The following is a 14,322-nucleotide window of genomic DNA, read 5'->3' as shown; positions in this document are numbered from 1 at the left end:
AACACCACCTTTACACAGGAACAAATAGTATATTTTGCTCAGAACAAACCTCATAAAACAGAAAAAAAAAAACTTTACATTTGACCATTTAAACAAGGCAGTAATAATCCTGCCGTGTGCCACAGGTCTGACACACAGGACATCCGTCAGTAGAAGCCCAGCAGCAGCAGGCCCTGACAGGCAAATGCTTTTATTCAGTGAGTGAATCATCAGATAAGGGGAGCAGTGATGATGTCTTTGCGTTGAGTTTCACAATATCAAAATAAAGAGATGAATACTCAGTGCTGAAGGAAAAGGCGTTAAGTGCTTAATTGATTGCTGTCTGTTTTTAGAATAACTCTGCCTCCAATTCACCAACAGAAGCTGTGGCAACCCCCTCAACAGCAGACAAACACTGACACCCACTGGCTGCTCAGACTGACTTTTACTCTATTTAGTTTTATAATAATACTTGTAATTGCACTTGTAAACCAAACTTCTAGAAGCTTATTTTCAAAGTTGTCGCTTGTACAATTCTTCCGTCACTGAAAGTGTGAGAGAAAAACCAAATATTGTAAGAATGTGCATTCTCTTCCTCACTGCCTTCTGTTAAGCACTTCTAGGCTAAGGATGCTCATGGCTGCATGGACCTCTGTTCACCTTGTCCAATCATAATGTTTCACTCTTATCATAGAGGCACTATGGGATTACATGTACAGGGAAAGGCATAAAAGAGAATCTAAGTGTAAAGAAGAACTTTGGGAAGTGCTGAAATAAGCCTTGTCTAATATTTCAGAGGGTTACTCAAGAATGCCTCAGGAACTCAAGATGGTCTAAGTGCAAAGGGCTGATTTGAAATACCGACTATTATAGAAGCTGCTTTTTCCTGAAAAGAAAACTTTTTTTAAATATTGTGTACATATTTCCTGCATTTTCTGGTTATGTCTTAATAAAGATGATTGTCACTGCAACCTTGCTAAAACCGGAAAGCTGATGGTGGTTCTTGACTTCTGCACAGTACATCGTCCAGAGTAAATGTGGAGTAGTCCTGCTGAACAAAAGGATTTCTGGTGTCTGTCTGCCCCTGTTAGAGACACTATATTTGTGTGTCAAAAAATTTATACATCAGCTCATAGACGGCATATTACATAGGCCAGATCTGAATTGTAGGAGAGTTTTGGACCTCCTGAGATGCTGTAATTTGAGCTGGAGGGCTGGTTTCTGTGACAGACTTCCCATTTCCTCCGAGACACCAGGACAAAGCACTGACTGTTCACCCCGAAGAAGAAATTAGGTGAAAGGCGCCAAACATGTCCACATCTCTCTACCACCTACTGGTAAATATAAACGCTTCCTTGCATCGTTTTTATTGCTTTTGTTTTTCCTCTCAAAAACAACCGTTTCGTCTGGTTTTGTGGACTTGTCCACATACGGGCCCGAATCCCAAAATGCAGACATCAGGTCCCAGTTGCTGTTGATGAACTGAATCGATCAGATAATCCCATTTCACCGATTGATCAATGACAATCCCGCGCGCAGGCGCAACTGCGGCCCCGCTGTGTTAAAACGGGACACGCGGCTGCATCCATCAGTGGCACAAGTTCCTGTCAAATCTATGCTGCTCACGTTAATGATTTGCTGGTTATCTCGTAGTTGAGCGTGGAGTTTGGAGTCTGCCCTCCCCTCCGATAAAACATAATAGGGGAATCTTGGACTTGCTTTGCCTTTCTTTTCCCCCACTTCAGCCACTGACTCTTTTAGCTGTCTCGGGTTCGGTTTACCTGGCTGCGAGGAGAGGACGCACAATGTTAACTCTTGTTGTGTTCTTGCTTTGCACAGCCTCATGTGTCTCAGCTTCTGTCAAAGGTGAGTGGATGGGTTGTTGTGACCTCTTTTTGTGTGTGTGGACACAGTTCTAGGATGTTTGGGGCCAACAGGAGCAAATAGCAAACATTTAATGACGCTTGAATTCATTTATTTTGGCTAAGCAAATGTCTGTTATGTCCTGGAATCGTAGAAACATGTTATCGGAGTTGACTTATATCTCAAAATGACTCTTCTCTGTGGTGTGGAGACTTTGTCATAGATAAAAACGGGAAACGAATAGATGACCTTCCATAGTATTTGTTAGTTTGTGGTTTTGTAAGGCTTCATTTATATATTCCATGTGGCACAGAGACTTTAAAATCCTAAAAAAACGACTGATTCTTTGTAGGAAAATGAGCTGAGTGATGTGACAGATCTCACAATGTCAATTTCCAATTCATTAATTGTAGATGGAGTATCCCCAGTGCAGCTTTGTGACATCACTAATTGATAAAAGAGAGTGGCCAACAAACTTACACAAAACGCATTGTTTCTGTTGGTGTTTTGTCTCTGATGTTCCTCAAATATCTCCATCTATTGACAAAAGACAAACTGACCCAGAGTTTTTTATTTGTTAAAATCAGCTCCACGTTCCTCGGTGACCTGTGATGAAATCATATAGTGACACGTCAGTGTGTCTTCCCTTGCTGCTGAATTTCATATCTATGAAATCTTGTCATTAATAGGGCAGAGGGGAGATTTGGTGTCCTCTCTCAATTTGAACACACCCAGTTAAATTGTCAGTGATTCAATCATCTCAGTTCAATGCCGAGAGGAAGCTATAGGATAGATAACATTTGCCTTCCAACTTTGAGTCCGTTAAATTACAAATAATAATAAATTTTTTGTTAAATGCGTGGTTTTCTTTGAAAAGTGCTCATACTGAACCTGTTGATCTGACATCTCAGATTACTCCCAAGCAAAAAAATATAATGAATAATTTTATCCAGGTTTGCTTATTTTTTTCTAGGTTCATTTTTCATCTAAGAGTTTGCAACTTAAGTACACGGGGAATAAAAGGCTTATCAAAAGAATCACTGCTATTACATTGGGAAACACCAAGAAACAAAAGATGATCAAATGACTGCTGTGAAGAATTACTATTTGTCACTTTAGGTTGCTGGATTATTAGCCAGCAACCTAAAGTGCTGATATTAAAAGCCCAGATTGTACTTTATGCAGTAGTACTTTATCGTAACTGTTAAGTTAAAGCTCTACAAATGAAAACACCAGTGTCGATCACTGTGCATTGTCTCTGTACAAAGTCTTCACAGTACAACATCAACCGAGAGTCTCTGTCTCTTTTTCCAATCGTGTTTGGACACCAGCTGTGCTTCCTGTGTTTCTTCAGGTTTTGCTGCTGGGCCCCGGCTGAACAACAACCAGCTGTACAAATTCAGCTACACCACTGAGGTGCTGGTGGACAGGTCCAGGGGGTCAAAAGAGGGCAGTGCCGGCTACAAGATCTCAAGTGATGTGCACATCCATCTAGTGTGGAGAGATCCGAGTAGCAAGGATGACCAACTGATTCAGCTGGAGGTATGTCAGTGTTTTAATGTTAATAATCACAAATACACTTCTGCTGGTTTTCTTTTCTTCACAGTCAGTGTGTTTGACACTGTAAAATTTATTGCAATAAAGAGCACAAGCATTTAAAAAAAACAAAAGATTAAATCTCTTGTTCTTTCAAAAGATATCAAATGTGAGGATTGAGCCTGCATCCCAACGACCTAAAAAGAAGAACATCCTGCATGACTCCACCACCGAAAGTGTTTTGGGGAAGACCAAACTAGATGCTCTGACAAAACCTTTTTTGGTGCATCTGAAGAATGGAAAGGTGAGAGCATTAACAGTGTTACTCTTGACATCTATGTACTGGTAAATTTTAAATTCTTTATGTTAAACTATATGTGTGTGATGTAAAGACAATAGTCCCTTCTAGTGGCTACTTTCATATACTATGATTTATTTGAACTAGTTTACATGTGAGAGATTTTCACAGAGATTTCACTTTCACTGCCACCACCTTAAGATAACCAGTGAGCTTTCAGTGTGTTGGAGTGATGATGCTGGCAGGGAAATACCCGACGAGTGTGTGTGTGTGCATGTGTGTGTGTACAAAGGTCAGTAGGTTCAGAAGGTCGGTGAGTGAATGAACGAGCCTGACATCAAGACTTGCACCTGGTTGGTGGATGAGTTCTCATCTGGTTGTGGGATGTTTGAGCTTAAACCAAACTGTTATCATGTCATTATCATTGAATAGTGTCCATTAAAATAATAATAGATAGAGAATAATAGATATTTTTATGTCTTTGATGACCTCTTAGTTCAGATCCAAATCCTCATCTATAGAAACAATTATAAAGTACCTGTTAATGGTTAATTAATCATTTACTAATTGATCAGTTAAAAGCCATGAACCAGGTTGGCAGGTTGTGAAAGTTTGACTTCTTGAATGACTGACTGACTGAATGGCTGCTTATCATTTAGCTAGAACAACTTGTAAAATATTGAGTAAGGAATTACAACATTTTTAATTGGGTTATGACAGGATAAAATGGCTCAACACCTGCTAAGACAGAATCTTTTCCTATAATTGGCTTATAATTGAAAGCATAAGTAAATGTGTTTTAAATTAATGAATTAAACATTAATGAAACATTTTTTCAACTTATAAACCTCTGTAATGGGTGCCTATTTGTAATGTCTAGTATGGGCTGCACTAATCTTGAACGTGTTTATTGTTATGTATATGCACAGGTCAGACAACATTTTAATTTCAGCAGTAACATCTTAGTGGCTACTAAGATTTTTTTTATTGTATGAAAAGTTTCAGTGTAGTATAATGCAGCACTATTGAAGTCCCATATGATGAAGCCTTTAAGATTAATGTTGGTTCTGTGTGGGGTAAAGTCGGACAAATGAGCAATTATTGTATGTGTGTGTCTGTGAGTGAGAGAGAAATAAGATAGATGAGTGTCTCCCCTGGTGTTGTAAAGTTATTTATACTGATGGCAGTCTGTGGCAGGAAAAATACATAGTAGCACTGGGCAGTCTATTTATGGTGGTCCTATCTGATATTGAGGTTGAGCGCCACAAATAAATTACATACTGTACAGGAGACACTGTAGGATGATGTAATCTTCTGCTTTCTACGCTCATGAGCAGGACACAGAGTCCATTATTGAACCAGCCTGAAGCCTCATTGGAGAAAACGGTGGTGTGATATGATATTTTTCAGGATTGGTTCAATCGAACACGTCATTTGTGTTGACCGATTACTGACTGATTCAATATGACTTGAAAGCAAATAGAGTGTGGTAAAAGTAAATGAGGTTAACATGTCAAACAAATATTCCTCCTGCAGGTCAAAGCTGCGGGATATGTACTGAATTTTATGGGAGTGAATTTACTGTAAAGCCTGACTGATAACTAGGGAGGCCCATGATATATTTCAACAATAACAAGAAATTGTAAAAATCAAAAATATGTTTATTGTAATTTAGAAACAATTTAAAACTGTCTCAATTAGCATGTCTTTGGTCTCAATAATTTATCAATTATCAACAGATGTTTATGAATGTTATGTTGAAAACAGCATTTGTTTATTATTATTATTAGGTCACCCATTAAATATGATCCAGCACTGGTCGGACTACAGATTAAAGCCTCCTAGGGTGGGATTGATTGCATTTTTCAGTGCAGATGTGTTAATGCAAAACTATTTATGTTTTGTTTTGATCTACACTTCAAACACATATTTTTGATTCTGTATGTAATGTAAATAGTGTATGATGTCACAAGAATGCACAAGTGTGCAAAGGAAAACTGACACCCTGAAGCCTTTGTGAGTTTCAGCACGTACGTCGTTTGCCTCAGTGGCGGCTTTAGCTACGGGTCAAAGTGACTTGATATCTGTTGTTCGAAAGCATAACATTCTGTTTAACATGCTGCTATATTTTTACACATCTGCTGCAGGCGAAAGGATTTTATTCCTACAGAGCCGAACCGGCAATCATCAAGAACCTAAAACGAGGACTGGCCAGTTTGCTGCAAGTACAGCTGAATACTGGGAAGGTCATAGAGGTGACTAAAAATTTCTCATCACATTTACTTAATTATTTGCATTTTAATGTGTGTAACAAATGTAAACATTCTTGACTTCTTTAAACAGAATGATGTGTCTGGAAGGTGCACAGTCGAGTACAAGGCAGTAAAAGGTCAAGTGACCAGAACCAAGCTCCTGGAGACGTGTAAGACTGAGGAGACTGGATTCACCACACACAATCAGGTTAGCTAGCACCCAGACCACCTCACTGTGCTAAAACCTGAACATTAACGTTCATAATTTGATGAGACTCATTGTGTCTCCCTTCAGGTGTTGGGTGTGAGCAGGAAGTCCACTTCTGTCACAGTGTTTACACTTGAGGACGGTTTTATCCGCTCGGCCGTGGCTGACGAAACACACTCGCTGGCTGTTAATGCTCACACATCTACTGCAGCTAAAGTTGAGTCCAGGTAAAGGCTCAACAGACAAGCAACGTGTGGTTCCATTTGCGATGAGTGCACACAATTTCACTTTGTATTTTTGACATTTCCCAGGCAAACCCTCACCTTGGTGGGCACAGAGGCTGGACCACTAGAGGCCGCTGGGAAAGATGTTGCCGGCGTTGTCAAGTCAATTGATGCCAAACTTTCAGCTGTTGGTATCATGGCTGAGAAGTTCAAATCCCAGTGCAAAGGCTGTCCATCAGTGAGTAGCTGTTCACTTTCATCACCAAATCTCCACTTTCATACTGACAAAGACAGTCTGGTGGCAGCTGTCTGTCTGTTAGTCTGTGCATACACAACTAAAACAAATACAGAAGGTCAACGTTGAACAAGCAAATGGGTCTTTACACTGTAATAGATGTTTACAAAAAACAGTCTTGGTAATAATTTTATGGATTCCAAAGAAGTTTGGCTAAACTACCTTCAGATTGTCTTAGGATGGACCTTTCAGTAAACCAGACATATCGTTTAAGTAGAACATTTGGTTTATTTTGTAATCATGCAAACAAATTACATTGTGTTATGAATATGTTCCGTGTATCATAATATTTATTATTGGAACGCTCCAGGACTCTATCAGGCATGTCGACACAGACAAGTTATCTCCTGCTATTTCTTTTTTAATACTGCCATTTTTTAATTTGTACAAATTATTATAACTAACTATTAGAACTTTTATAACTAAAAAAATTACTGATAGTAATGATATATCATGACTAACCACTGACTAACATTTCAGTCCCTTTAGACTTCTTCTTCCAAGTTGAGTTGTACACATCATTCCTACAAACAGACTCCTAAATAACACTGCATTAGTAAAAGGATAGTGTATATTTTTGTACTTTAATTGACTGTATATGATCTGTCTTCTAATCCCCTATCCCCTGTGTTATCCCTCCTAGCTTTTTGAACACTGGCAGACTCAACAGAAGCAGCTGGAGCCAGCGAGCCTGTCCAAAGCCACGGCTCCTCGCAGCTTCCTGGCCCTCATCCACAGCATTAGGAAAGCGTCCAAGGACGAGATCCTCAAAGTGCTGCACAGCGCCAGCAAGACATCTCTGTAAACAGGCCCCTCCCTTTTCTCTGCATTTTATTTACACTCTGCTGTTTCTTTGAAGTATTGTAACTTTTGGATTTCAAATGGACTCACCATAATTTTGTTTTCTTGTTCCTGCTGCTCTCAGACCTCAGGTGGTGGATGCTGTGACCTCCGCCCAGACCGCTGCGTCTCTGGATGCCATACTTGAATTCCTTAACTTCACAGATGCCAAAGGTTTGGTTCTGCAGGAGAGGTTCCTTTATGCATGTGGCTTCGCTTCACATCCCAATGACAGAATGCTCCAGGCTCTGGTGGTGAGTGCCATGTTGATGTCACCAACAGAACTGTTGGCTTTTCCTGATTGTTAAACAGAACTAACTAAGACCTCATAGTACCTGTAAACATGATATTAAACAGGTGATGTAGTATGATTAGGAAAAGCTGCTTTTTATCTACAGATACAAAACTGGTCTTTTCTTTTTTAACAAAAATATAACTGTACAAATCAATGGTGTCTTTACACATCACATGGATGTGACGTGTATATAGCTTATATACTGCTTTCTGCCTTGTAAATACATCTTAAGTGTTATTTTTTTAGCCAATGTTTTAGCCAATTTTAAAAGAAGTGGTTTCCATTTCAGGATATTTCTAAGGGAAAAATTGGCAGCAGTGACATAAAAGAGTCTGTGGTGATCATTATGGGAGCCCTGGTCCACAAACTGTGTCAGACAGGAGGGTGCAACACACCGGTAAGGCCCCAAGAGTATGACAAATCACTCCAAATAAACATGCAGTAATTATTATTATTGTATGTGCACATAAACTATGGGAGACATTTCCTCTGTGAAGTAAAGTATGGATGGCAGCTGAGTGATGATCCTCTTCTGTATGTTTACCTCTCAGACTGTGGTGCAGGTGAAAAAGATGATTTTAGAGGGTCCTGACAGCACACGGGTGGAATCTGAGGTTCAGATGTACCTTCTGGCTCTGAAAAACTCACTGCTCCCTGAGGCCATTCCTGTTTTTATCAAATACGCCGAGGCAGGGGTCGGAGTTTACAACACCATCGCCCTCACCGCTCTGCAGAGATACGATGTCAGCCTCATCACTGACGAGGTACGTCATACTCTCTGTAACACTTGGATTGGACTTGTGTGTGAATGATTACAATATGTAGATTTGAATTAGCATGTAGGAAAAAACTACACTGTGTTGTCTGTGTTGTCTCAGGTTAAACGGACAGTGAACAGAGTTTACCACCAGAATCAACGGATCTACGAGAAAAATGTGAGAGCTGCTGCTGCTGATGTCATCCTGAGCAGCAACCCCTCCTACATGGAGGTCAAGAATCTACTTCTGTCTATTGGAAACCTGCCCCATGAAATGAACAAATACATGCTGTCTAAGATTCAGGACATCCTCCGCTTCCAGATGCCTGCTAGGTGTGTAATAGGACGTCCAACATATTATAGGATGTAAACAATAAACAAAATAACAAACAATAAAACGGCACATAAAAGCAAAGTTTATTAGTTATAATGAATTACACATCAGCACGTTCTACTTTAACATTATTTTTTTAATGTTTCAGCAAAATCATACGCAAAGCTCTGAAGGACATGGTCTCCCATAACTACGACCGTTTTGCAAAACTTGGATCATCATCTTCATTCTCAGGATTCATGGCACGTAAGTAATTCACCAACAGTTCCTGCTAAAAACAAAATATTTACAAAATCATACTAAAATGTCAAGAATATGAGGTAAAATCTGAAAAAATATATTTAAAATCTTGCAGAAAGCATTAAATATTTTGCAGTATTTTGAGTCTTATTTCTGCATGCTTTAAGCAATGACATTTCAGCTACATGCATGCCAACTGAGTACTCTTAATAATCTGTGAATGTGAATAACATGAATAAAACATCCACTCCCCACAGAAACTGCTGATGTGACCTCCACATACAGTTTGGACATCCTGTATTCAGGCTCTGGAATCATGAGAAGAAGCAACATGAATATTTATGGTGCTTGTAAAGGAGCAGTGCTACATGGCCTGCAGGTAAAGAAAAAGATTGATGAGTATACTGTATACAAATAGAACTTACAATATGAAGCAAGTGCTGTCAGTTAATTATAAATACAGAACAAATGGCTTATTAAGGTGATCTTCGTGTCTTCTAGGTGGCAATCGAAGCCCAGGGTCTGGAGTCCCTGATTGCTGCCACACCTGATGAGGGAGAGGGAGACCTGGAGTCATTTGCTGGGATGTCGGCTCTGCTGTATGATGTCCAGCTGAGGCCTGTGACTTTCTTCAAAGGTTACAGTGACCTCATGTCCAAAATGTTTTCCATGACCGGTGACCCCATCAATGTAGTGAAGGGCCTCATCCTGCTGTCGGATCACTCTGAGGTGAGATGTCACTACTATGTAACACATAAAGACCTTGTTCACACGAGAGCTAAATACGGTTGTCATACGTAATCTTGAAGTGGACATTCAGTGTGTTTATAAAGAGTGACAGTCAGTAGTAATGACTCACGAATGCCACATGTAGTGACCATTGACTCGTGCTCCTGGGTGAATTACCCAGTCTATACCAGGCCTTCTAATAGACTTACCTACATACAACCAACTACTTTTATTTCCCTGAACAGTGCACAGAGGAGGCTGATCATCTGAAAAGCTGATATGAGTCATTGAACTGTTTGCCTTATTTGGGTCATGTTTACATGCAAACAGTTGGAGTGTGCACTGTTAAAGAGGTATTAACCTCATTTATCGAGCTTGAACACGTTGTTATTATTTTATTAAGAAACTGAAATTGAAATATGAAAATACCCACAATGTGTTAGCGTGTCTCTAGTTCTGTTGTGTCATGGGAAATGGCACTTGGAAATGGATGAACTTTTACAAAAGGTGCTATAATATTTATCAGCATATGGCTGTATAGGAAATACTAGAGAGTAGGATCAAGCTTTCTATGGTCTTTTCATAGGGTTTGATGACAATAAGACGTTAAGACTGGCACGGTGTATTTTTCTCTGTGAATCTTAATTTTGACGGTCAAAATTGGAGTGAGATGAAATCAAGTCTGCCATTGTATGATTTCCTTTTATGTTTGCCCCCCTTTCTGCAGGTCATCCAGCTGCAGTCTGGTCTGAAGGCGAGTGCAGAGTTTCAAGGAGGGTTAGCCATTGACATTTCTGGAGGCATGGAGATCAGTCTGTGGTACAGAGAGTCCAAGACCAGCATCAACAACAGGTACAGTCCAGAGACAATAAAAAAAAACAGCTGTTCCTGGTGTTTATGTCATGTAACTGGGACACGAGCAAATCTTTAACCTTATGTTATGTGCTATATATTTGGGTCACAGCATGAAGTACAATAGAGGAATTATTAGCTCACTTTGTGAAGTACTGTATGTACAGTATGATGTAACACACTTGCAGGGCAAAGGCTGCCCTGATAGACAAGTCACAGAAAACAACCTTTGGGATTGAAGGCAGAGTTGTTTTAGGTGTTTGAGCTAACACCCTGCAAATATATTTCTGCTGATGTTGGATTCGTGTGAACTTCACAGGAGCTATAAGTGTGGTCTGTTGCATTTGTTCCACTGGTATGTTGGACCAGTGTTGTGCCTCACACGCCTGTCGCATTTCTAGGTTTGTGTGGATATGACGTCTGCTCTGTCTGGTTCTCTATTTAAAAACACTGCAGTCGATTCAGAACAGTAGTTCAACATGCTGGTGTGGGTTAACTCGTGGCATCTGGTGATGAAACAGGGATTCATCTGCAATACAGATGTTTAACAAAATCATTATCTATATTGAAAACACAACTCAACTACAAAAATGGAAAGGAAAAGATTGTGTCAATACAGGCCTAGTCTATCGTGCAAAAAAACACAATGCTGTGGATATAATAGCCTTTGTGAACAGCATCACTAAAAACTAAACCGCATTTTAAGACAGAAGAGAGAATGCTACTGTTAAAGTGACATCTTGGATTTGGACTTTAGAATGATTTGACCTGTGTGTGCAGGGAAATGGCAGAGACAGGTGAATGGATCAGCATAGTTGTACCTCGTCCACTCTGATAATAGAGTGGCAGACTATCTATAGAAGCAGAACAAACTTCACTGGCTTCTTTGCCAAGGCATATCGCCACAGGCAAAATTACACAGGTTGGATTTTTAACTGGTTGGCACAGAAGTTGACTTGACTTGAAACAATTGCACAATAGTTGAACCACTTGTGTTTGTCTGAGCTTTGAACTGTGTTGAAGTCACAGATACATAATCATGACAGATTAAATGAAACAGCCCTTGCTGATTGGCTGGATGGTGTTTGTTACAGTTGTACACAGGTTCACACTACTAGATAAGTGTTGATTGCTGGCTGAACTAGTGACATTTTATGGCTGGCAGGGATTAAAAGCAGCCCTAATTTTTTTCTTTTGGTGACTGTGCTTTAAACAGTAATACTGCACTCTGAAATGTCCAAATTAAAAAAATAACAGACTTCTTTTCCACAGTTAAAATTTAAGATGTTGGTTTATTTATATATTTTTATATTTTCATGGAACCTTTATTATTTATCTGTTGACCACATTTTGACCGGGTTTTCACTCACTTGTGGATTCAGGGGCGCGTTAGTGGTCACTGGTAACATCACTGTGGACATGGACTTCCTGAGAACGGGTGTGGAGGTCAGCTTTGAAACAGAGGCTTCTCTGGACTTTATCACCACTGTGCAGTTCTCTGAATATCCCTTCCTAGTGTGCATACAGATGGACAAAACTACATTCCCCATCAGGTACTGTAGCAGCTTCTCTGTAAAGACTTTGGTGTTATAATATTGACTAAAAGAGAAACTTAATTTCTGTTGTTAATGTTCTCGTTTCAGTAAATATGTGACCAAGTATGAAAGCCTGGCCTCAGGAAAGAGCGAGGTGTCACGTTGGAGCAAGAAGCAGCTCATCCCCGGCTCTGAATTCCCACTTCACCAGGAGAACTCAAACATGTGCAAGAGGGTTTTTGACTCTAGCTGGTAAAGATGCCATGAACTATCCAGGAGTGATTCTTCATTCTTATGGACAACTCTTTCCTCCTCAGCCTCAAACGGAGAGAAATAAGCAGTGAATGTGTTTTTTTTGTTTTGTTTTGTTTTTTGTTTTGTTTTGTATGCAATGTTTACATTCCTGTGAGTATTTAAGTCAATTAAATTTGACATTTCGTTTGAAATCAGGAATTTTTGCATTGTCTTTTTATGGGTTTCTTTGAAAATGTATTTATGATGGGCACATCCAGAATGTGCACATTTTACTGATGCGTAATACAAAGCATGAATAGCACCATTGTAATTTTCCCCAACACAGTTACAGTAAATATGTAAATATCAAACTGGAGACAGTGGATCAGTTTTCATGTAAAGAGAAACGCTCCTTCCCGTCAACATTCCTTTTTTTTTTTTGTTTTTGTTTTTTTTTAATTAAATGTGTTTTCTATGGAGGAGCAACTTATTTTATGTAACTGGATCACTGCTCGTGAACATAAGTTATGTACCAGAGTAATAATGCCCATTAATTCATTTTTTTACAATCATGTTGGTGATTTAAAAAAAATGCTCCTACAGAGAAAAAGTGTCTGCATTGTCTTTAATTTATCTATAGGTGAATCCATCAACACTTGAATATATTTTTTTTATCAGCTCTAATTGCTGTATTTCTGAATGTTTTGAGCTACTACTGTATGTCTTTCCATAATTAAGGATTTTTTTTTGTTTTGTAATTGGCTGAAAATAAACACTACACACTACTCTGGGAACATTTTGCTTGTTGACAATTCATATTGATTAAGATTCACTAAAATAGTTATGCTACACCTGGTTGGATTAACAGGCTGGGCCTAACTAAACTGGGAGAACTTTGCCTTTAAATGACCACTCTGCAAAATGTACATGTCATTGTAGTGAGACACTCATTTGACACCACCCAGTAATCTTTACTTCAAGAAAACCTATAACAAAAATACAGTCATTTGAAAATGTAAGTAATCCCTATGGGGAAAGTCAGGACAGTGACAGACTAGAGTAGTTTGGATTCGAGGAGCTGGGGACCAAACCACCACAGTCACTTGATAATATCGGTTCGGGATATCTTGAGTTCTGTTGTCCTTTCAGCAATGCTAATTTTATAAGTCTAGCGATGCCAGTGTCACTCCATGTTTTGGACCATGTTAAGTCAATTAGAAGCTCCGAGATACCAATTAACTTTGTCTTACCCCACTCTATCCTCATCTAAGATGGTGCTGTATCTTCCAGCTCCTGATCAACTGAACACACTTGATCCAGTTAATCAACAGTTGGTGGGAGACAAGCAGGGCTGGGTCTCTTGAGGACCATGGTTAGGTACCACTGGTCTAAGCTGATTTATCTCACCAGCTATTAAAAAAACTATCAAGACATTTATTTAAGACATTTGACTTTTCCACCAGCACCACCACTATGCTGACATTTGTTGTAGTCAGTGAAATGTCTCAGCACTTAATTACTGTTAAAAAATTCAGGTTTCCTTCAGTATGAACTGTAATAATTCCTGTAATTCCCAAATTGTTCACGTAGTTTTGATACTTTTAATTTTAAACAACTGTTCTCACTGTGTTTTCCTAAAAGAATTATAAACATTATAATGTTCATATTCCTTCACTTTAGCATGCCACTGTGCTGATATTAACACTGGGGTGTTGTAAACTCTTAAAAACCAAAAATACTAGTGTGTACATTTTGTCTAGCAGCTTACAAATTGGCTGTCACATTGTTTCGTTATGCGAAGCCTCTACATTTAGGTTTTTAAGCTTCAGCATTGTAAGTAAGCGCTGTAGC

The 14,322-nt window shown here is 39.2% G+C and overlaps 1 protein-coding gene across 1 annotated transcript; it reads left to right on the top strand.

Moving 5' to 3' along the window:
• The first annotated feature begins 1,609 nt into the window (after positions 1-1,609).
• On the top strand, positions 1,610-13,265 carry mttp (microsomal triglyceride transfer protein). Its single transcript, XM_067496830.1, has 18 exons — positions 1,610-1,845; positions 3,197-3,384; positions 3,539-3,682; positions 5,824-5,931; positions 6,020-6,136; positions 6,224-6,363; positions 6,448-6,598; positions 7,299-7,456; positions 7,581-7,749; positions 8,080-8,187; positions 8,342-8,554; positions 8,669-8,880; positions 9,030-9,127; positions 9,379-9,500; positions 9,623-9,850; positions 10,578-10,702; positions 12,085-12,255; positions 12,346-13,265. The coding sequence occupies exons 1-18, from the start codon at positions 1,785-1,787 to the stop codon at positions 12,491-12,493; spliced, it is 2,661 nt and encodes an 886-aa protein (XP_067352931.1). The 5' UTR covers positions 1,610-1,784; the 3' UTR covers positions 12,494-13,265.
• Positions 13,266-14,322: the final 1,057 nt, after the last annotated feature.

Source organism: Channa argus, chromosome 3, assembly GCF_033026475.1.
Source record: "Channa argus isolate prfri chromosome 3, Channa argus male v1.0, whole genome shotgun sequence".
NCBI classification, from domain to species: Eukaryota; Metazoa; Chordata; class Actinopteri; order Anabantiformes; family Channidae; genus Channa; species Channa argus.
The sequence above is the reverse complement of the archived record's forward strand: the minus strand, read 5'-3'. Positions and strand labels throughout refer to the sequence as shown.